The sequence below is a fragment of the Lampetra fluviatilis genome, chromosome 21, assembly GCF_964198595.1.
Source record: "Lampetra fluviatilis chromosome 21, kcLamFluv1.1, whole genome shotgun sequence".
Lineage (NCBI taxonomy): Eukaryota > Metazoa > Chordata > Hyperoartia > Petromyzontiformes > Petromyzontidae > Lampetra > Lampetra fluviatilis.
Genome location: NC_136295.1, coordinates 13,824,895 through 13,847,380, shown reverse-complemented (window position 1 = coordinate 13,847,380; position 22,486 = coordinate 13,824,895). Strand labels below are relative to the sequence as shown.

At 50.9% G+C, this 22,486-nt stretch overlaps 1 protein-coding gene across 2 annotated transcripts in view; it reads right to left on the bottom strand.

The window, feature by feature from the left end:
* The window catches only part of NEK10 (NIMA related kinase 10), a 43,560-nt gene that overhangs the window by 6,517 nt on the left and 14,557 nt on the right, over positions 1–22,486 (bottom strand). For both annotated transcript variants that reach the window (XM_078866182.1, XM_078866183.1), the window contains exons 19-29: positions 22,272–22,409; positions 21,130–21,175; positions 19,794–19,915; positions 19,287–19,389; positions 17,906–17,981; positions 16,311–16,440; positions 10,754–10,824; positions 9,577–9,775; positions 1,778–2,009; positions 781–927; positions 418–521 (exon numbers count right to left, since the gene is read on the bottom strand). In XM_078866182.1, the coding sequence (XP_078722308.1) occupies positions 418–521; positions 781–927; positions 1,778–2,009; positions 9,577–9,775; positions 10,754–10,824; positions 16,311–16,440; positions 17,906–17,981; positions 19,287–19,389; positions 19,794–19,915; positions 21,130–21,175; positions 22,272–22,409 (1,368 nt within the window). The remainder of the gene's footprint in view (positions 1–417; positions 522–780; positions 928–1,777; positions 2,010–9,576; positions 9,776–10,753; positions 10,825–16,310; positions 16,441–17,905; positions 17,982–19,286; positions 19,390–19,793; positions 19,916–21,129; positions 21,176–22,271; positions 22,410–22,486) is intronic.

Below are 22,486 nucleotides of genomic sequence, written 5' to 3'. Positions count from 1 at the left end.
CAATTATCAAGGTTGGCTACGTACAGTGCAAAAGAAGTTCAACATACATACATTTGCATGCTATACATGCTGTATTGTTATTGCTTTTAGTGCAATATCCTGTGACAGGACTTAACTTCTAAGTCATACTTTATACATTTAACTTGCCTTCTTAAATGTAATGTGCATCAACAATGGTAAAACACAGCTCTACAGCGAGTGATGTAGGGGGGTCGGCATGAGCACTGTACGAGGAATTAATTGGCACCCCCTCCCCAACCCGGTACAATTGTCCCCTTCTAATTGTCGCCCAGCACTTGGGCACCTCCAGCCCATGGAGACCAGGACAGCGGCACCGCCTGCTCACATGTTAGCTATACCACTGTGTACAGAAAGTGTCGCACTGCAGCAGTAATTGGCGAGGTTTGGGTCACGTACTTGTGAAATGTAGATAAGCTTGTGCAGCTGCAAGAGGATCTGCTGGATGGGATCCGAGATCTGCCTCACCTTGCGCTGTGACACTGCAATGCCCGTTCCTGACCCTGGACATAATCAACATGGCCCGCGTTGCTCCTGGAGGTCACGACTCAACAGACTGTGCGGACGGACGCAAATACTTAGGTCACCACAATTGTAAATGATCACACCTCATGCCTGTGTGAACATCTCTCAGCCTGTCAGCATCAACATCACTAAAATCATCAGATGCGGTCACATACAGATGCTATATAGAACCATATTTTATTTACGCTTGTGCAGCAGCAGACAGGCACAAGCGAATGAATTAGCGACGAAACTCACGAGGTCGCGGTCTGGAGCTACCCCTGCAGATGGAGTCGGCAGAGCGAGAGTAGCGGCGTCGCTCCGCCGATGGGTGCTGCCTGGACGGGCTGCTCACGGTGCTGGAGGGCCCTGGTGGTGTCAGGAGCGAGTCCTCGCCCTCCAAACCTTATCCACATGCCGCAACAGTGGAGAGAGCCAAGTTATTATTATCATCATGTTCGTTTACCCAGGAAAGCCTCACCGAGTCTGATTACTCTTTTTCAGGAGGGTCCTGCCAACTTTTCGTATTAGGAAGTGCCGATCAATATATGTGTGTAAGTAATTTGGCCTGGAACATCAGCATACATGATAATTGGTTCTTTACCCTTCTATCTGGCAACAAAACTGACACCTTTTTACAAGGAGTCATGTTTGCATAGACCGCAATACCTGCAGTCATAATACAAACAAAGAACATAACTCTGATAATGTGCACTGTCCTTAAAGTTGATTGATCCACACCCGAGACAGCTTTCCTTAGAGCCTAGTCTCATATGGGTTGGACCAGATGACGCCAAAAGGCGCAAAACTCAAAGACAATGCACCATCAGAGTATGAGAGCTCGGGGCAAGCATCTACACTATGGGAACCTCATTTGCCAGTAAAAATATGATAATTGGTTCTTTACCCTTCTATCTGGCAACAAAACTGACACCTTTTTACAAGGAGTCATGTTTGCATAGACCGCAATACCTGCAGTCATAATACAAACAAAGAACATAACTCTGATAATGTGCACTGTCCTTAAAGTTGATTGATCCACACCCGAGACAGCTTTCCTTAGAGCCTAGTCTCATATGGGTTGGACCAGATGACGCCAAAAGGCGCACAACTCAAAGACAATGCACCATCAGAGTATGAGAGCTCGGGGCAAGCATCTACACTATGGGAACCTCATTCAGCATACAATGGGCAACTCTTCTTCAAATTAATGTTTCCAAAAATTGTGGCTGCCTGTGGCGGTACGTGCACATGCCATAGATTGGTGACTCGGCGCCCCTCTTTGCGTGGTCGATACAGGTTTTGGGCACCAGCGCGAAGGCACACGGCAGGCCCACCAGACCATCCTCCACAAGGGCCGACCCAGGCTTCCCCCCCCCTTCCATCCAATCCACGCCCAGTGTGCCCCCCCCCTCCCAGCCCTCTTCACTACGCAAGCTTGATGCACCCCCACTGCTCTCCAAGCTGCCTCCCTTGCCTTCCTGCTCCTGCACCCACCGAACACACACATATACACATACGGGCTAGGTCATATGCAGGTGTGAATGGCAACCTACTGAACTCCAAATGCAAGAAAATCCTTCATCTTAATCAAGGGCAGACAGGCAGCAGAAACATAGGTTCCCTTAAGCTGGCTTCCAGTCACAGTTTATATCAAGAAGCATTAACATTGAGGCAATGAATGGTGGTGTAACTCGCAGAGAGAAAATCTCTGGCCAGGTAGCTGAGCAATAGAATGAGCAGCTCGCAAATCAGATAGTTGCAAGTCCAAATCCTGGTTGGGGGTTGACTCAGCCTGTCATCCCTCTGGAGTCGACCAAATAAGTAACACTTTGTGGGAATTCAACCATGGTTGTCTTATTGAGAGGCTCACCTCTGCCATGGGAGTGGAATTTCCACCACCGACTCAGGGCTGTAAACAGGAGCTGAGCACTGCCTCAACACTCACTTGAGCAAGAAACCCCTCTGACTTCAGTTGTTGTGCTTTGATGTATGTGTAATGTAGTAACTTGGCGGGAGACGACCTTACGGGTAGCACACTCTTTATTAACACCAACTTATATTACACGGGTGGCTAACTGCAGCCTTAACCCACGGGGTTCCCCTGGCTACACCCACACGGGCTCTTACGCCCCGTAGCTTCTCGGAACCCACCCGGCTGGGGTGTCCGTCTCGACTCTGGGTCCCACAGCCTCGTCCCACATGGACGTCAGACCACGGGTCCCACAGTCTCGCCTCTGAGCCACACAGGGTCCCGGCCCTTACAAGGACAGCGGGACTAGGGGTCTCAGGGCCCTACCTCTTCAACTCCGTCTTCGATCTTCAACTGGTTATCAACTCCCCGAGTGCTCCCGCGCGTCCCCCTTTATAGTCCTTCATGCGGACGTCGCTGAGAGCACCCACCCCAGTTGACCAATCACTGCGCGCTGCCCACGATCCTATTTCCCACCTCGTGTCAGCGCGCACAACCACGCACCCCGCGCCGCCCCGTGATCTATCACTGTCGGCGCGCGTCAACACCACCACTACATCACCCCCTACCACATAGCTCGCAGCCGACCCGGCTGCTATAAAAATATTTTATTACCCCCCCCCCCCCCGTGTGTGCCCCGTAACACAAGCAACAATCACAACAACACAACAAGAACTCCGCCATCCGCAAGAATCAGAACATGCCACCGCAACAACAAGAACAATATGTACAACCCGGCGAGCGACAACAATAAATGTGTATGCAAAAAAAAAATTACTCGTGCAGCGTCCCTTCATTTCCGAGCGCCCCTTGAACGGGACATTATACCGGGCAGAAGGGGAACGCGGCGACGAGCTGCAACCTCGGGCCCCCCCACTTTTTTTTTTTTTCATGAAAAGTGTCGTGTCTTAGCACGAGTCCGCCTGGCCGGTCCGTCGTACGGCACCAGACGCGGTTGACCGTCCGGTGGCGGCGGCAGTCCAGGAAGGCACGGGGCAGGCATCGGAGATCCGGTCAACAGCCGTCAGGTCCGAGACACCTGGGAGTGGGTCAGGTGGAGACACGTGAGGATCAGACTGCGACACATCCCTCCCCGAGTCGACGGCCACATCACACGCTCGGTCGTTACGGCACAAAGGGAGGCTATGTGGTGCCGCGAAGGGTTTCAGCCGGGAGGGGTGTACGTACCAACGGCCTTTTTCCCATTTAATCTGGATACTCTGGGGTCGCGCAATACGCACGATTTCCACCGGTCCCCTCCATGGTCTCAACAATTTAGGGGACGTAGCCAACAGTGCATGTGGGCAGTGCAGCCAGGCCTTATCGCCTGGTTTCCAATCGTGCGTATACACCTTTCGTGCATGCAATCTTTCGTTAGTGATCTGGCGAGACCTTGAATTCAACCTCGCAACCTCTCGCGCTTCAGCCAGTTTGGCGATATTAAATTTGATGTGGTCGCCCAATTTAGATTTCGCACGTGGCTGGGAAATCCCCAGTTGGACATCCATGGCCGGATCGGCCTCCCGCCCATACATGAGAAAAAATGGGGAAAACCCCGTCGCCGCATGGGGGGCCATTCGATAGGCCGCGAGTACCCCAGGTACCTGTAAGTCCCAATCAACCTGATCGTTGCAGACCTGTTGGCACAGCATAGAAGTAATCGTCCTGTTTAGACGTTCAACCATTCCGTCAGTCTGCGGGTGGTACGGGGAGGTACGCACTTTCTTCGTACCCAACAGGTCGCACACCTCGCGCAACAAAACGCTCGAAAAATTATTTCCTTGGTCCGTCAGCAAGCGTTCGGGGGCGCCTTTGTCCAAAACATAGCCCTGGACAAAGACGTCCGCCACTGCCGCAGCCGACTGGTTGGCGAGTGGCCACGCCATGGGCCATCGGGTGAAGTATTCTACGCCAACCAGCAGGTACTTGTTACCCCTAGGTGTAGCGGGAAAGGGCCCCAAGATGTCGAGCGCAACCAGTTCGTTCGTGCGCGAAACTTGAATGGATTGTAGCGGTGGATTAGCCGCTATTGGTGGCGGTTTTCTTTGAGCGCACCCCACACATCCCTTGAGGATGTTTGCCACGTCGCTGCCCATACCCGGCCAATAATAGTCCCGTTGGAGTAGGGCGAGCGTTTTATGAAATCCCAAATGCATTAGTCGTTCGTGAGCAGCCAGAACGACCCTACCCCGCATAGCAGATGGCACAACGAGCGTATGACGCCGGGACATATTGTCCCACTTCATCAGGAGGCCCTGTCTGACCACCCAGGAACCGACCCGCGTCTCCCCCCCCCCGGGAGCGTCTGCCTTCCGACGCAACGTGAGTAGGGAGCTATCGGCCATTTGGAGACGGCCCCACTCGATAAGAGGCAACGCGAGTAACGAGTCCCCGCCCGTGGGAGCGGCGGGCGCGTCGACCCCCGGAGCGTCAGTGGCGGCGAGCAAAACTTCCGCGGGGACAGCGACAGGGGGTTTACACCGCGCCGATCCCAGAAGACATGCTCATTCCGAGCGAGGCGACAACCGCGACAAGGCATCCGCATTCGAGTGCCGCAATCCCTTACGGTAAATCGTCGTGAATTGGTAGTCTTGGAGGACCTCCAGCCATCGGGACAATTGGCCGGAGGGTTGCGCCACCCGCATAGCGTATTGGAGAGCCGCGTGGTCCGTACGAACAGTAAAATGACGGCCGTAGAGATACGGCCTGAATTGCTGTATAAAAAAAACGATCGCTAGCAATTCACGACGTGTCACACAGTAGCGTTGTTCCACAGGTGACAAAACTCTGCTACCGTAGGCGACCACCCGTTCGACCCCCCCGACCACCTGTGAGAGCACTCCCCCGATACCCGTGTTACTGGCATCCGTGTCAAGTAGGAACGGTTGCGTGAAATCGGGGTAACACAAGGGAGGAGCCCGCACCAAGGCGTCCCGAAGGGAGCAGAACGCAGCCTCCTCTTCCGGCCCCCAGTGAAACCTTACCCCTTTAGCCGTCAAAGCGTGTAGGGGCCTGGCTATGGTGGCAAAATGTTCGACAAAACGGCGGTAGTAGGAGGCGAATCCTATGAAGCTGCGGACTTCAGTGACTGAGGTTGGCGTTGGCCATGAGCTGACGCAGTGCGCCTTAGCAGGGTCTGTAGAGATCCCTGAACGGCCAACGATATGCCCCAAGTACCTGACCGATTCCCGAAGCAGGTGACATTTAGCCGGTTTAAATTTTAATTTAGCGGAACGCATCCTGAGGAACACCCCTCTCAATCGCTGGAGGTGCTCCTCGAAAGTCTGGCTGAAAACGATATCATCGAGGTAAATCAAACAGGTGTCCCATTGGAGTCCTGACAAAACCAATTCCATGAGCCTCTGGAACGTGGCGGGAGCGGAATGTAAGCCCATGGGCAATCGATTGAATTCAAATAGACCTCCTGGTGTCCGGAAAGCGGTCTTTGGTTTCGATTCCTCATCGAGGGGCAATTGCCAAAATCCTGAAAGCAGGTCAAGCGTCGAAAAAAACTGTGCTCCCGCCAAGGCATCCAGCGACTCATCCATCCTGGGGAGTGGATACGCGTCGGCCATCGAGATTTTATTTAGGCGGCGGAAATCCACACAAAACCGCAAGGACCCATCCTGTTTTTTAACAAGGACGATGGGAGCACCCCACGGACTGGAAGAGGGCGAAATGATGTCGGCAGCCAACATGTCATTAACAGCCGACTGCACATGCTCCTTCTCGGCTGGGCTGAGCCGGAAGGGATTCTGCCGAATAGGGGCCGCGTCACCCGTCGCTATGTGGTGGCGCAACAGGTCCGTGCAGCCAATATCGTACTTGTGTCTGCTAAACACGTCAGCGAATTCGAGTAGCAGGCCCCTCAACGCTCCCAACTGCACACTAGACAAGTTACTAGACCCAGCACACAACGAGTCCAACCATTCTGTCCCCTCCTCCAATGGAGGATGCGTATCGAGGCTAGAATCCGCATGTGCAACGAGCTGTTCATCGACGGGTAGCGGCGCCGCGTGAGCCAGCACCGTGCCCTGTGTAATTACAGCTGGCCGCGACCCCGTATTCAGAACCATAACGAACGGATCCCTGTCCGCCCGCACCATGGTCTGAGCTACCGCTAAGTCGAGGCCCCCAACAGCTCTGTTTGACGGCCCCAACAGAACACCTTGTTCCGCCGCATCCACCCCGAGGGGTTTTCGCAATCGAAGGGGTACCAACATTTGCGATCCCGGGGGCACCCGCACAGTCTGAGTTGCCAGCGCCTGAACCGTTGCACAAACCGTGCGTATTTTGGTAGGACTCGTTAAAAATGCAACCCGCCGACCCGATGGAAGCTCAATGCAGGCCTGATCGACGAGAATTTTAATGGGCATTTTAGCCAGAGAAGTCCGTACCCAGTAAACAAGGTACTGCCAAAGATGATGACGCAAAAATAGGACCCGCCAATTTGATATCGCCAATACAAATAGTCGCCCGAATCTGTCCGATGATTCCCAAAGATCCCCCGTTCGCCGCGTAAAACGGTACGTCCACCGGAAGAAGGGGTCGACATTGGACGGGGAGGATGTTATAAATAAGGTCCGAAATGATAGTGGCCGATGCACCCGTGTCCACCAGCACCCGGACCTCAACCCCGTCAATAAAACCCGTTACTACGGACGACCCGGCCGACGCAGCCACTATCCTGTGGGCCAACTCGGACCATTTGACTGCTCCCGGGCCGTGTACGCACCCCCCTCGCCGAACCGAATCCCCGGTACCCATACGCGGTCCCCCCACCGCGAAGCGGCAACCCGAGTGTGCCGTGTATGTGGACCGAGCGTGTGGGGTGCCGCGACTTGCCGGGGGTTAGCTGGGACGACTTGGGGCCTTGGTCGTCGTCCGGACGTGGTCCCGTGGCGCGCTGACGCGGAGCCCGGCACCCGGACGCGACGTGACCCCGAAGGCCGCAGTTGTAACACATGACGAGGGACGTCGTAGGTTTCGGTTGCTCCAGCTTGCGGGACGATCGTATGGGCGAACGACCTCCCGATCTCCACTCCCCCGGTCTCGACACGGTGAAGGCCTCCTCCCGAGCTGTAGCAGTCTGAGGCTCGGCGACCGTCGCGGCAGGTGTCGCGATCCCCGCCGATGCACAGACGACCGTCCACTTGCGCTTGAGGACCTCGGGTGCGTGGATACTTGTAGCAACCCCCAGGGAGCAGATGTCCATTTGGTCCGCCGTATTGATGGGGACTCCCAGGTCGTGAGCCAACGCCAGCAGCTGCTCTGTCACCATGGCGTCCTTCCCCTCCTTGTCCATGCGGGGAAAAGCGGCGTCCGCCAGGGCGAGCAGCGACGTGCGATAGGCGAGTGTAGTTTCTCCATCCATCTTACGCCGTTCGTAGAACTGGTGGCGACAGGTCGAGGGCGGTCCGAACACCTTAGCCATGAGATGTAGCGCGGCCTGGAGCGTTGAGCGGGACGATCTTGGGGCGGATGTGAAGGCCGCAAGTGCGTCGTCGTCGAGCGTCGCCGGCAGCGCGCGTAGGGCAGTGGTGTCGGACCACCCCGACATCTCTTGATGTGCGAGGAACCTTCGTTGGAAGGCCCCCCAGTCGCCCCCGTCCGCCTTGAACGCCGTCAGCGCGGGCAGTCTTTGTTGGAAGACCTGGTCGTCGTCCTCCGATGAATGCTTTTCCCGCGCGCCGCTGTGGTTGACGAAAATGTCGGCTCCGTCGGCAGGCGCATGGTGGAGAGTTTTGGCGCGCGCCGATGACGCGGGCTGTGTAGAGTGGAGGTCCCCGACCATGTGGTGTCCACGCTTCCCGCCAATCGATGGTGGACCCTCAAAGATGGCGCCAATTTCAAAACTTTCGGCGCGGAGCGCGTTCTGGCGGGATCCCTCCGGCCGCGCTCCCTCCTCCAACCTCGTAGTCGTCCTCCCGCCTCCTGAAGCGGTGATTTCTGCCAAAATTGAAGCGGCGGCGAGCAGCAACTCCGCCAGGCGGGAGTGTGCATCCTGGAGGCCGGTGTCGGAGGCGAGCGGAGCGTCGGCCATCGCCGCGAAGTGCTGCATCGGCGGCATCTCTTCGTCCTCGCCTTCCGAGGCTTGTGGCTCCGGTACGCCGTCGTCTTCCCGATCTCGCTCGTGGGTACGGGCAGTCTTCCTAGTATCCATCCTTTTGAAGACAGGTTTACTTCTGACGCCAGTTGTAATGTAGTAACTTGGCGGGAGACGACCTTACGGGTAGCACACTCTTTATTAACACCAACTTATATTACACGGGTGGCTAACTGCAGCCTTAACCCACGGGGTTCCCCTGGCTACACCCACACGGGCTCTTACGCCCCGTAGCTTCTCGGAACCCACCCGGCTGGGGTGTCCGTCTCGACTCTGGGTCCCACAGCCTCGTCCCACATGGACGTCAGACCACGGGTCCCACAGTCTCGCCTCTGAGCCACACAGGGTCCCGGCCCTTACAAGGACAGCGGGACTAGGGGTCTCAGGGCCCTACCTCTTCAACTCCGTCTTCGATCTTCAACTGGTTATCAACTCCCCGAGTGCTCCCGCGCGTCCCCCTTTATAGTCCTTCATGCGGACGTCGCTGAGAGCACCCACCCCAGTTGACCAATCACTGCGCGCTGCCCACGATCCTATTTCCCACCTTGTGTCAGCGCGCACAACCACGCACCCCGCGCCGCCCCGTGATCTATCACTGTCGGCGCGCGTCAACACCACCACTACATCTGCATAAATATCATTTAAATGTTCTGTAACTGTTTTTCAATCAACATAACACTGCTACAAGCCTTCTACTAATTACAACTTCTCGATCCAAAATCATTATAATGTACTTTCTGTCAATTACTCCAGAATTGTTTTTACAAAGCACAAAATAGTTGAAAAATTATTTATTTATTGAGAACGTTTATTATTCCTGTGAACTTTATTATTGGATTCTGAAATATTTTGTCAAGAAAATTTTTTTACTTTGTGCAAAACAGAAACATTTTTGTGGACCTTATATTGTACGATATATATCGTAGCATTGCTATTCCACAGAATTTAACGTGAGTGTGAATGTGAGCATGGCTACCTGTTGTGCCAGGCAACAATGTGCGTGGATGTGGGCCTGCGCTAGACGGCGCTGAGTACGGCGCCGCTCCCTTTCCAAGCGGTGCTCCATGTCACAGCAGTTGGCTCCCAGGACATCTGCATGAGCCATGAGACGCGCTGACAGCCCTGCGCACACCTCCACCACGTCCGGGCGCAATCCAGCCTCGGGACTGAGACACCTGTCCCGCCACACCCGCGTAGAGCATTTACGAAACCATTACCACGACAGCCGGGCGGGATCAGCCGAGATCGTTTTGAACGACGTCAACATCTCCTAGCGTGACCTCGACGGTAAAACGAACCAATCTCGACCGCCCACTCAGTCAATGCCAGGCCCACTCTCTCATGGAGCAGCGGTCAGCACAATCACACATAATAACAACAGCTGCCATTTGGCACTATGTGGTGGTGACATCACCACGGCACTTGTGCCAGGCTAAATGCACTTTTAGGCCATGTGAAATTATGGAAGCTCACTAAATCTAGATTGAAAACTCATTGCTTTAGAACTGCTTTCATGTTTAGTTTGTCGTCCTTCCCCTGTACCTCCGATTCGAATGGTTGGCTATGTACAGTGCGTACGAAGTCCAACATACATACATACATGCTGACAGGAAGTCAGACTCAGGTGTTATAGGTTAACTGACCGAGATTACTGACAGATGCACCACCTGTGCTCCCCACTATGCCAACTTGCATGTTTTAGATGTCTGGGTGCTCAGCGCATTGTTGTGAGCATCGCTCCTCCATCCTCTATTGTTATTGGACATCAATTGCCTCCAGCTGCCCAGTAGCATCCTTCTTGAGCCTCCTCCACAGTGGCCGATCTTGACACCGCTGATATCAGTCATTGGCAAGTCCAATCAGCTCCACATCCTCCTGTACCACACCAACTAATCTCTTCTCCAGTCTGTGTTGTGCCCGTGTAGCCCTCTCTAAACCCGAAGCTTCGTATGGGGCAATAGTCGAGGTAGCTCCCACACAGGATTAAGCAGCCGATTAAAAACCAAGCAACACAAAACCGCAACAGCACACACTGACCAAATATCGAGCAAAACACAACCCCAGATACTCACAGATAAATATGGTACCCATAGTGACAGTGTGATGACATTCTAAACAAACGATGGGAAGGTTCAACGTAAGGAGGAGCTCACCTTCGTACGGTTTTGCTGAGCTGGGCCGAATAGAGTCCTTCAGTGATTGGCTCATAGGTCGCCCCCACTATCTGCATGTATATAAAATCACACCAGTCACATTCAAACAACATCATGGTGCTAGCATTGTGTGGAATTATTGTAATTCAGCTGCACATTTAATATTTACATCCATGCAATGGAAAGTAATCAAATTCATGCAAGTGTAGTGACATTTAATGAGTCACTGTAGTGCGTGCCGCTGGAAGATTGGGAGACAATGGAATTAGGGGTAGCAGCCCGTTCTACCAGTTGGACTTGTGGGCAAGGCACGGAGCCTTCTGGGGGATCCAGAGGGGTGCGGGGCCGGGGGCGGAGCCTGGCCATGCTGGGCAGAATAAAAGGCGAGCTCCTACTCACAATCGGGGCTGCTGTGGGTCTGGCAGCATGTTGGCTGTATCGACCCGGTATGTAGTTATCCCCTAAAGCTGTGAAGGCCGGAATAAAAGAGAGAGAGAGAGTACCTCCTACAAGTTTCTGTGAATTAGTACACTACATTTGGTGTCAAGAGTGTTAACAATTTTTTTTTATTAGGGTTGTTAGGAATGCATTTTTTTCCTATTCCCCCCTAGTGGGGGGAATAGGCTATGTCGAAATCTGCGAAGAGGAGGGCCCACAGCAGCATATCCTCGAGCGAGGAGGGTTCCCGGGCAGCCCCGGCAGCAGAACCCTGGTGGGGGTTCCCAGAAAGGCGGTCCCGGCGGGGCAGCGGGCGAAGGACGATGATCCCGTGCCGCCGCCGGCTTGGGAAAGGCTGCGAACACTCAGCGCGTGCATCGTGGAGCTCCTCTCCACAGTGATGGCGCTGGTGGGGCAGCTGGGTAAGGAAGACCTGGAGGAGGGGGCTGTGACTTGGGGGCAGCGAGCGGGCGACTCCGCCGTCACTGCCGACCAAGGGCGGGAATCGGGTCCCGCTGAATGTAACCTGCCGCCGACATCTCATCTGGGGGCGCCTTCCCTCGCGCAGCGGCTGCCGTTTCTAAAATATTTTTCAGCTGTCGGGGGTGATTGGGCAGCCCTCTGGCAGTAGTTCGCCGCCACTTGCGAGCTCATGGGGTGATCTGATGCAGAGGCACTACGTCTTCTTCCCACCGCTCTGGACGACGCAGCCTTGGCGTCGTTTATTTCCATTCCCGAGGTGGACAGAACGACGCTGCGTCAAGCGTACGCCCAGTTGGCGGGAATTTTTGACCCACCATCCAACGCGTGGCGGAAATTCATGATGCGGAGTAAGGAGGAGACAGAGACATCCCTCACCTTCTGCAGCGCACTACTGTCGCTGCAAAAGGATGCGTACCCAATGATGGAGTGGACAGGACTGGATCCTCTGGTGCTAGAGAAACTGTTGGTGCTGGCTCAGGAAATACACTTTTTTTTGCCGGCCACAGAGGAGAATGACCTGTCCTCGATTCAGGTAGCCTGATGCATCCAGGCCCACTGTAACCTGTAACAACGTGCCGGGGTGGCGGCCGGGGCTGCATTTCTGGGAGAAGAAGGCAACCAGGAGCGTCGGAGCGGGACGATGACGGGACCAGCGGGGCAGGGCCCTGTTACCTCCTTCACGTGTGGCCTACCGGGCCACATCTCCAGGGGCTGCTGTGCTGATTTGGCGCAGTTTTTCCCAGCTTCACTGTCCTCCGCCCTGCCGGCCTCCGCTCCTCTGGGTCCAAAGGCAGGTCGCGATACATCACACACCCGGCCGACACAGCCACCGCATCCCCATTGCAGTCGGTGTCGGGTGCACACGCCATCACCCCCCATAGTGATACAGGGTACGAAGATGGTGCTTCGGTGCGTGATGGTTGGCCGCGGGGGTCCGGGCAATGGACCGCATTGGCCCACCGTGTCATGGTGGAGGGAGCGGGATCATCCACGGTATGTGGATTTGTGCAGGGTGTTGAGGTGCGGGTGCTTATAGATACGGGGGCATCCGCCACCAGTTTCCGAGTTTGTTCTTAGGACTCTGCCATGGACGGTGGGTTGATACGGATTGGCGATATTGAAAGGATGGGCCTGGTGTTGGTTCATTGGCGGTGCCTTGTTTATTGGTGGATGGATTTTTTGAAGAGGAAGCCCCTCCGGATACTAATTGACCAGGGTTGTGTGGAGTTACCGTCGGGGCATCGGTTGAAGTTTTTGGAGTCCCCTACTGGGTGGTGTATGGCTAACGCTGTGGTTCGGGCCCTGGTGTGTGAAACTGTCAGGATTCCCCAGAGTGTACAGATGCTCATACCCTTGAGGCTGCGGAAGCGGATCGACCAGAAAATCGCTGGGGGTGGGGTTCTTTTAACCCCTTCGAATAAAGCGGTTTGTGGGCTCAATTTGATAGGGGCTCAGACGATCGTGAGGGGGGATCAGGAGCCCTTCCGGCAAGTATTGAATGCTGGGCTAAATACCGCGGTCATACAGGCGGGGACGGTGTTGGCCCACTCGACGACTGCATGTTGTGAAGAGACGGATGATGTAACCACTCGGGACGTGGACGCGGTTGAACAGGAAAAGGTGTTGGGTGACTCGTGGATGGATCCGTTGTGCATGGGAAATCCGAATTTGTCGTGGGAGCAGAGAGGCGAGTTGCAGGCATTGCTTCGGGAATTATCCGAAGTATTTAGTAAGGGATAATTCGGTGTGGGCCGCACATCCCTGATGCGTCACCATATTGATATGGATGGTGCCGCTCCCATTCGTCAGAACTCATTTCGGTTTAGTCCGAATGAAAAGGACTACGATCGTCAGGCAGTTGACGAGATGTTGGCCCCCGATATAATCTCCCCATCAACCAGTCCGTGGGGTGCTCCCATTGTCCTGGTTAAAAAGGACGGGAGTTTGCGGTTCTGTGTGGACTTTCGGAAATTAAATAAAGTCTCCGTGGCGGATGCATATCCCCTCCAACGGATGGACAATTTGTTGGATGCCCTGTCGGGGGTGCAGTTTTTCTCCACCCTGGATCTATTGTCAGCTGCCCCTGGATGAAAGTTCAAAACCCAAAACAGCGTTCCAAACACCGCAAAGGCTGTTTTAATTTAATATGCTTCCGATGGGGCTTCACTCAGCTCTGGCCACGTTCCAGCGACTTATGGCGTTGGTACTGTCGGGGCTCCAATGGGAGTCATGACTGATCTATTTGGATGACGTGATTGTTTTTAGCCGCACGTTCCAGGAACATATGCAGCGGTTGTGTGCGGTATTTGTTAAAATGCAGGCGGCTAATTTGAAATTCAAGCCGCAGAAATGTTACCTCTTGCAAAAATCGGTTCGATACCTGGGGCACAGTTAGCGAGTCCGGGATCATCACGGACCCTGACAAGACTGCGTGCGTGCACAAGTGGCCGACCCCCACGTCGGTGGGTGAGGTCCGCAGTTTTGTGGGGTTCGTGTCGTATTACCGCCGCTTCGTGCCCGGGTTTGCGACAATCGCGAAGCCGCTCCACGCTCTCACGGCAAAGGACCAAAGGTTTCAGTGGGAGATGGAGGCCACATTTGTTGCGCTGTGCGACGGTCTCATGAACGCATCCCCCCTTTCGAGACCCCAATATCTCCTTGCCGTTTATGTTGGATACGGACACCAGTGATCCCGGGATTCGGCGCCGTGTTGTCGCAGGTGGAGAACGGGGGGGGTCGCTTACGGTTGCCGGGTGCCGTCCCCTGCAGAGCAGCGCTATTGTGTTACGCGCCACGAGTTGTTGACTATCGTGCACTTTGTACAACAGTGCCACCCATACCTCTACGGTAAGCAGTTCATAGTACGCACAGATCACGCGGCGTTGTAATATGCGCTACGCATTGACCAGTCGTCCACGCAACTCTCACGATGGTCGGAAATCTTGCAAGATTATTTATTCGAAGTCACCTATAGGAAAGGGTTGCACCACTGCAACGCAGACGCTCTATCACGGTTGTCGCCGAAGAGTCAGTGCGCATATTTGATGGGCGCTGGCCGTCGTAAGCAGGTGGATACGGGGGAGCCGGGCACCTTGGTAGAATCGGTGGATGCTCCGCCACCCGTACTGTTGGTCTTGCACACGAGGAATGGGGGCGCCTCCAAGCGGAAGACGCCTCCTTACTAAAGTTGCGGCACCGTGTCGATCCACCGAGCAATAGGAAGGGTGCAGGGGGTATGTCCACCGTGGTCCTCCGAGATGGGCTTCTTATGCGCTGGGATACGGAGGTACGGCGGTACTGTATCGTGGTGCCAACTGCTAAGCGGGGTAGAGTAATGAGAGCCGCCCATGTGCGATTGATGCACCTAGGGGTGCAGAAAACGTTGTCTACGTTGAAGTGGGACTTCTTTTGTCCCGGGATGGCAGAGGACGTTCACAATGTGCTCAAGGGATGTGTAGAATGTGCCCGCCAGAAGCCCCCGCCGAGACTGAGCTCATTGCCATCGACATCCTCAGGCCATTTCCTACCACTCCGAGGGGACCCGTTCCAGGATGGTTTGGTTCAGATGACCGCCCCTACGCGTCGATGGGTTGCTGTTATTTTGGGGGCTGGATTGTTGCTATGCATTGCGAATGTTGCGTGAATATTGCGGATGTTCGTCATTCCGCTATCGGGGGGGGGGAGGTGATGTAGTGACATTGAATGAGTCACTGTAGCGCGTACCGCTGGGAGATTGGAATTAGCGGTAGTAGCCCGTTCTACCAGTTGGACCTGTGGGCAAGGCACGGAGCCTTCTGGGGGATCCAGAGGGTTGTGGGGCCGAGGGCGGAGCCTGGCCATGCTGGACAGGATAAAAGGTGAGCTCCGACTAACAGTCTGGGCTGCTGCGATCTGAAATGGAAATCGTCGTGCCGTCGTCGTCGTGATCTTCGCCCTCTTCAAGCTATAGGTCTGGCAGCATGTTGGCTGTCCCGACCCAGTATGTAGTTATCCCCTAAGGCTGTGAAGGCCGGAATAAAAGAGAGAGAGTACCTCCTACTCGTGTCTGTGAATTAGTACACTACACAAGAGACACTTGTTTGGCAAATTAGATAGTGCTGTAGGGAGTTCGGAGAAATGGCTTGAGAGTCATGGTACTAGATTTCATGCAGAGGTTTTGTTTCAATGTGATTTGATAAAGTTATTTGATTTGTTGATGTGGGCCATTTGTGTTAGCATCAGATAGGATTATAGTTGATCATAGCACAAGTTTGTTAGCTCAAGTTATAGCTATGGTCTGGGCTAGAGTTATTATTGATTTAGATTTAGTATGTAGTTGTTAGTATGATCATTATCACGGAAGGTGCCTCAGCGGTAGAGCGAATGGCTCGCAATCAGAATATATCAAGTTAAATTCCTCGTTTGGGGTTGACTCTTCCCTCTGGCGTCGATAACATGAGTTCCACTTTGTGAGCAAATCAACAGTAGTTGTTTGTCCTCTGGACAGACTCACCTCTGCCATAGAAATTTGGAATTTCCACCACTGGCTCAGGGCTATAAACAGGAGATGAGCAACGCCTCAATGCTCATTTGAGCAAGAAATCACTTCAAATTTTTTGTGGCTTTGTGGCACAGATGACAGGTGTTAGATACACACCCTGCTGGCGAGGGAGAGCATGTTGGTGCTGTAGAATGGCGGTGTGAGCATAGCCAATTGGTAGAGGATGCACCCAGCTGCCCACACATCTGCTCGCTCATCGTATGGCTCATTCTTCAAAATCTCTGGGCTGCACACATACACACAAGCAGACATGTATACACAATATAAATGTGTAAACAATCACAGCGCTGTGGATCCTGTGTGGATTGTCTTGTGTGGCAGGTAAAGGTGGTAAAAGTGCGGCCCTGAAATTGCTTGTCCACGCTACTAGCGGGAGGGTACCCACTAGAGAGAGCTCTGGAGGGTATTTCAGCTACACTTCCACATTGAGCACACGTGCTGATCACATAACTGTGGTGTACTCATTGAAGCTGGCTAACCATCGAAAAAAGACAGTCACTGCATCACACACTTTCAGATGCGCTTCTTCGGCCGTCTGGAACGCTCTTCCTTTTGATATTAGGAAGCCACTGGAGCTAATCACTTAAATCTAAATAACACATATTTATTTAGAACTGTATTCTTTGGTTCTTTCGGTAAAGTCACGTAGATAGAAATAAAATATTAAATAAAAAAATCACGACGTTTCAATCACAACACAAGCGATCGTCATCAGGAGGACATGAATTCCTGCAGTCACGAAAGTTTAAAGTAATTATTTAGAATTGCTTTTGTGTTTAGTTTGCTGTCCTCTCGCACCTCCAATTAGCACGGTTGGCTACGTAAGGTGCGAAAGAAGTTCAACATACATACAACTGCTAGGTGGAAAGGTTTCTAAAATCCAGAGGGATCTGAGATTCTTGGACATTTTTTCAACAAGCGTGCTGGAAGATGGAATCAAACCACAGCAGCTCCCTTGTGTTGCATACCTGGGTGAATATTCATAACTAGCCTTTTGCCCGTCCAAGGACGGGTGTATTTCAGTAAATCTGAAACTTGCATGCGAAAAGCAGACCACGACTTGATATTCATTGCATCAATTCGTGTGCAATTTGTAACGCCGCGGTGACACAGACTTATTTCATTTAAAGGTTATAATCTCTTGTTCATCATGACGTCCTTTTCACTTCTATGTCTCAATAGCGTTACGGAGATCGCGTGATGTGAGGGTTCTGCCTTTGTAGTGAGGGTTGTAAGTTGACGCTGAGGAGGGGGAGGAGGCACCTCGCCCCCCTATGTGGAGTGATGTCACCCGCTAATTAATATTTATGGTGGGGGGTGTCCATTCGGAAGACGTCACCTCTTCATGATTATTAATGTGGGGGGCTGTTTGATGTGGACTGACGTTACCTGCTCCGGATTTATAATGGGGGGGGGGGTTCTACATGTGCATTATTATTAATGAGGGGGAGGGTCCATGTGGAGGACGTCACCTGTTCATGAGTATCAATGAGGGGGTTGGCCGACGTGGAGTGACGTCACGCGTGGGACACACAGACATTCTTGGCTCATTATCGTAAATACCAGGAAAGCTGCCAGTGAGCACAGAGCCCTGTGGCTTAATCCTACCATACATAAGCAGAGAGCACAAAGCCCTGTATAGCCCAGCCCTAGCACACAAATGTCTGATGCTGTGAGAGTGAGCAGCTCACCAGGAATAGACGATGGTGCCCACCATGGATGTCAGCTTGCTGTTCTCCTGCTTCTGCTTGGCCAGCCCAAAGTCCGCTTGGCAACACAAATTCCAAGACTGCATTATTACACAATTTAATATTACTACCGTATTTTTCCGCATATAACCTGCGGGGTATACCACTTTCTACAAACAAAACAAGACCCTGCAAGGTATATGGAGGTGTGGGCTATCCCAAAAATATTTTACACGTGTGACATGTCATAACTCGTTTAATGTTTTCATGGTAGGACTATCCAATATGCAACACTTACCTTTGACTAAATCACTGCTGAATAAACCACTCACACTAAAATTGCACATGTTATCACGTTTTAAATGAATCCAATTGTTTGTACAGTGAAACGACAATGTTTGAAGTGGGCGCACTTTGTTTACCGTAATACTTTCAGTGGCTGTAGGGGGGTGCGAAAGTTTCAGCTGAGGCTATAGATTACACAATGGCAAGGGCCTTAACAAGCGTCTACCAGACGCAGAATCATAATTGCTGAGTCCTTTAGGCCACTGCTATTAGCTGAGCACTATACAGTCGCGACCATGAGCTTTGTTTCAAACTTCCAATGGCTTTGTTGCCAGGAGGCAATGGCGTTACCATAGTGCCGCTATTGTCTGCGCAGTACGCAATCTACCAGTGCTAAAACTGTACAGGGGTAACTACCGGTCCGGTAGCTGTAATATGATGAGGTCGAATGCTGGTAAGCCTAACATTACGGTACTTATCTACCAGTTTTGTTTTACTTATTTATTGGATATTTACTTTTGTTACTTATTTACTGTTTTAAGTTCACTCGTTTCCGGTTAGTTTGTTTTCTTTGTGCACGTTATGATTTTAAGGTTAACAATTGATAGTGGAATGTATTACAAATGTAAACTTTGTATTAATATGATGGAATTAAGCTGCGGTAACAACGTTAAAGATATGAATGCGTGTGGGGTATATGGAGGTGCGGGCTATCTAAAACTTGTTTTACACAAAACTCTATTTTTGCGGGGTATATGCGTCTGCGGGTTATATGCGTCTACGGGAAAATATGGTAAACACGGTTATATTCCCCAGAATGTCAACAAATTATATAACCGATAGGATATGTAAAAAATGCTTTTATTTTTAATGTGGAGGGATGGATATGGGAAGGAGGCAAATTCTCTGCTTATTTTGTTAATTATATTCTCCACAACAATGCAAACGATTATGCTGTGTAACATATTATTTGGTTTCTGTCCCAGTGATGACTATGTACAAATATTCTTACAGTATCATTACAGCAATGAAAATGTGTTCTAAGCTCTTTATCTGTAAGCACTGGATGTAACAACTGTCGACGAGTGTCTTCTCTCACTGATGGTGATGTGGTCGCTCTCCCCCAGCATGATGTTGCCAGGAGTCAGGTCTCGGTGGATGATGTGCTTCTCCTTATGTAGGTAACGCAGTGCCAGGCAAATCTGCAAAGCACATTATGCATTACAAAACATTCTTGCACGATTGACTCCCCAGTGAAAACCTTTCCCCAGAGTTAAAATATGCTGAAGTAATGTATGGCCTGAACAGGACTCTGCTTTTAACATCCAGGGTGACCTTACATTAAGGTTGCCACCTGTCCAGCTATGACCCAGACAGTCCGGGAACTGGCACCTGTGTTCGAGTGGCAGGAATTGATTTGTAGCAAGATCTGGTACCGATATTGTGAACGACATTCCAGAATACTGCACAACTTTGATAGACCTCGGCTGACAGAGAAATATGTTGGGGTTTTGGTGTGGAAAAGCTCATATCCCTACCCTACAACCACATATATACTGAGGAGTCAATGCATGAAGTATGCCACTCGTGGCATGCTGGTGTGTACCTGGATGAAGATGTTCCAAATTCGTTCCTCCGTGAAGCGCTCGTGTTTCTCCTTCAGAGCATTAAAGTGTTCTCCCAGTGGAGCTCCCTCAATAAGCTCCATCACAATGTACAGGCGGTCATCTACACACACAAACTCATGTATAGTGACAATGCTGTTCATCTGTATCCCTTCTTATATTAACCTAGAGATATCATTCGAAATGAAAATATCCTGGTATGAAACTCATGTAGTTTTCCCTCTGTGAAAACATTGACATATAAACGGTTCTGAAAAGTGCCAGTTTACGTGTTTGGTGTTCTAAGAAGTGCTGGTATGGCCGCCTGTCATAAACTAGCTGATTTCAACCACTGCCCACAGATGATGCAGTCATATTACAAACGTGCCGTTGCTACTGTTTGGGCAGCAAACTACGGTGATAAGTGAGAAAAGTTCGGAATGTGTTTCTGGTCACTTTTGTCCTGTAGTGTATTTAATACCAGCAGTCAAATCTGTTTCTCACATTTGGTACATAGGCTTGGGTCAATATTATTAAACCATCAATGTCCACACAAATTCGTAAGTACTAAAATTAAGGGTCAATGCAAAGGTTGTGTGCGTTTTCTCGTCGAGAAATGGGCTCTGTTCTCACAAGAACCACCACTGGTGTGTGGTGTGCAGTAGTGTTCAGCAGCTGAAACTCAGGGTGTTAGAGACACATTCTGTCACACACACAGTAAAGTGTTGTATTATAGTGCTTATTTATCTTGTGACTTATATTCTCAACGACACTAATGATTATCTTGTGATGTGCATTGTATCGTTTTTCCTGCTACTATATCAGCCTTGAACAAGTGCTTTATACCTCAATGGGCCTTTCCCAAAATAAACTGTTATAGAACTAGGACCCATATCTAACAGAGAGTCTTCACCTATAAACTATTGGCAGTTCACCAGAATTGGCAAGCCTCACTCTGCTGATGAGATACCGAATGTCAAAACCGTGCCTGCGATTAGGACGGTTGGCTACGTACGGTTCAAAATAAGTGCTACACACATATACATACAAAACCGATCCAGCATTTCCTTGTGTTGAACCAATGCTGCTGAAATTATGCACTCTCAGAAGACCGTGTAACTGATATGATGTGTAAATAAATAACCCCAAAAAACCTCTATGTAAAATGTTAATATTTTTTTCCGTAGGGGCAGATATGAGGAGGTTAATTGTCTGCTTGGTTATTTTATCACTTATATTCTCCACAATGACAAAAAATATTATTTTGTGTTATGAATTTTAGCTTAACCTGTTTTGTATCTGGGAAATAAATGTAACATGATATTCATGCGTACTTACCTTCCACAAATGTCTTGTAGTATTTTACAATGTTTGGGTGTTTGAGCTACAAAAACAGAAAATATAAACATTAGGTCTCCATCAAACAAGTTTCACACTATACAAAAACTAAAATACGTAAGATGCTCATCTAGTGCATATATACAGTATTCTAAAAGTCTACTCGGTGTTTAAGTAGTTTGCGTGAGGTGACTTGTTAATGGCCCAAACACCTGTTGTTCCATTGCTTCAAACGTGTCCTTGGGTGCTCTACGGCCTATTTAATTTCATGCTGATCTGTGGATTCTTTGTGAAAACTTCACTTGATGTGTTAACTTGCACCTCCAATTAGCATGGCTGGCTACATACTGTGCGAAAGACGTTCAACATACATATAATACGTATTTGACATGTGTCCTCGTCTGTTTACACACCGGTGCGATAATCACCCTCATTCCATTTTGATGTTTATGGAACTTGATGTTACTAAAAATGGTCTTTGAAAGCAATTTGTCCAACCACAATTTGCTAGGCAATTTATTTTATTTTAACTTATTTTGTGCAAAATACACCATTTCTTCTTCAATTATTGCTTTGTATATTTAGTTTTCCTCATTTTCTATTGGGTTGTGCTTGTTTTCACGTAATAGCTTTTGTCCTTTTTCCCTCATCTCTTGAATTCTCACCTGGTTAAACAAACTACACTTGAAGCTTAAGCAACCTTTTATCACACAACTGGCTGCTTGGATGGCCTGTATGTCAAAGGACACTCGCCTCCAGTCTTTACCAGTGTGAGACGGTGCCTTGGTGCGAGCACAACCTAAGTAAAACAGTCGTCATACCTGCCATGTCTGAATATGTGGAGAAACTTGTTTTACAAATAAAATAAAGCAAGGGAGACAGCTAAAGAGACGGCTACACTGAGCTGCATGCAGCTGCAAAACACACGGCCGCCTCCTGTGCGTCCGTGTGCATGCACTACGAGCCAACGTGCTCTCGGTGATGCTGAAGGCCGCACATTTTATTTTTACAAAGTTTCAACTGCAAACGTTTAAAGGTTGAATTCTTAAAATATTAACAGTCCTACAGACAACCAGAAGTATTAACATTTTATCACGTAAGCTTTAACATGTATATGGAGAAGCCAAGTGGAGAGCGGGGACCTGTTCACGAATGATGGAGAGTTCAGAGATGATGGAATTGAGGCTGGAGTCCCGCGTCGTCTTGTCCTTTCCGAACGCAGGGTTGTGCAGGCTCACCTCCTTGAGCGCAAGCAGCTGCTGACCATTCAGCTTCCTCACCTCAACGACATAAGACAGAGCCATGAACAATCATCGATACGTGCCGTAGAGCTAGGGCCCTTTGTGTTCTGGCTGGT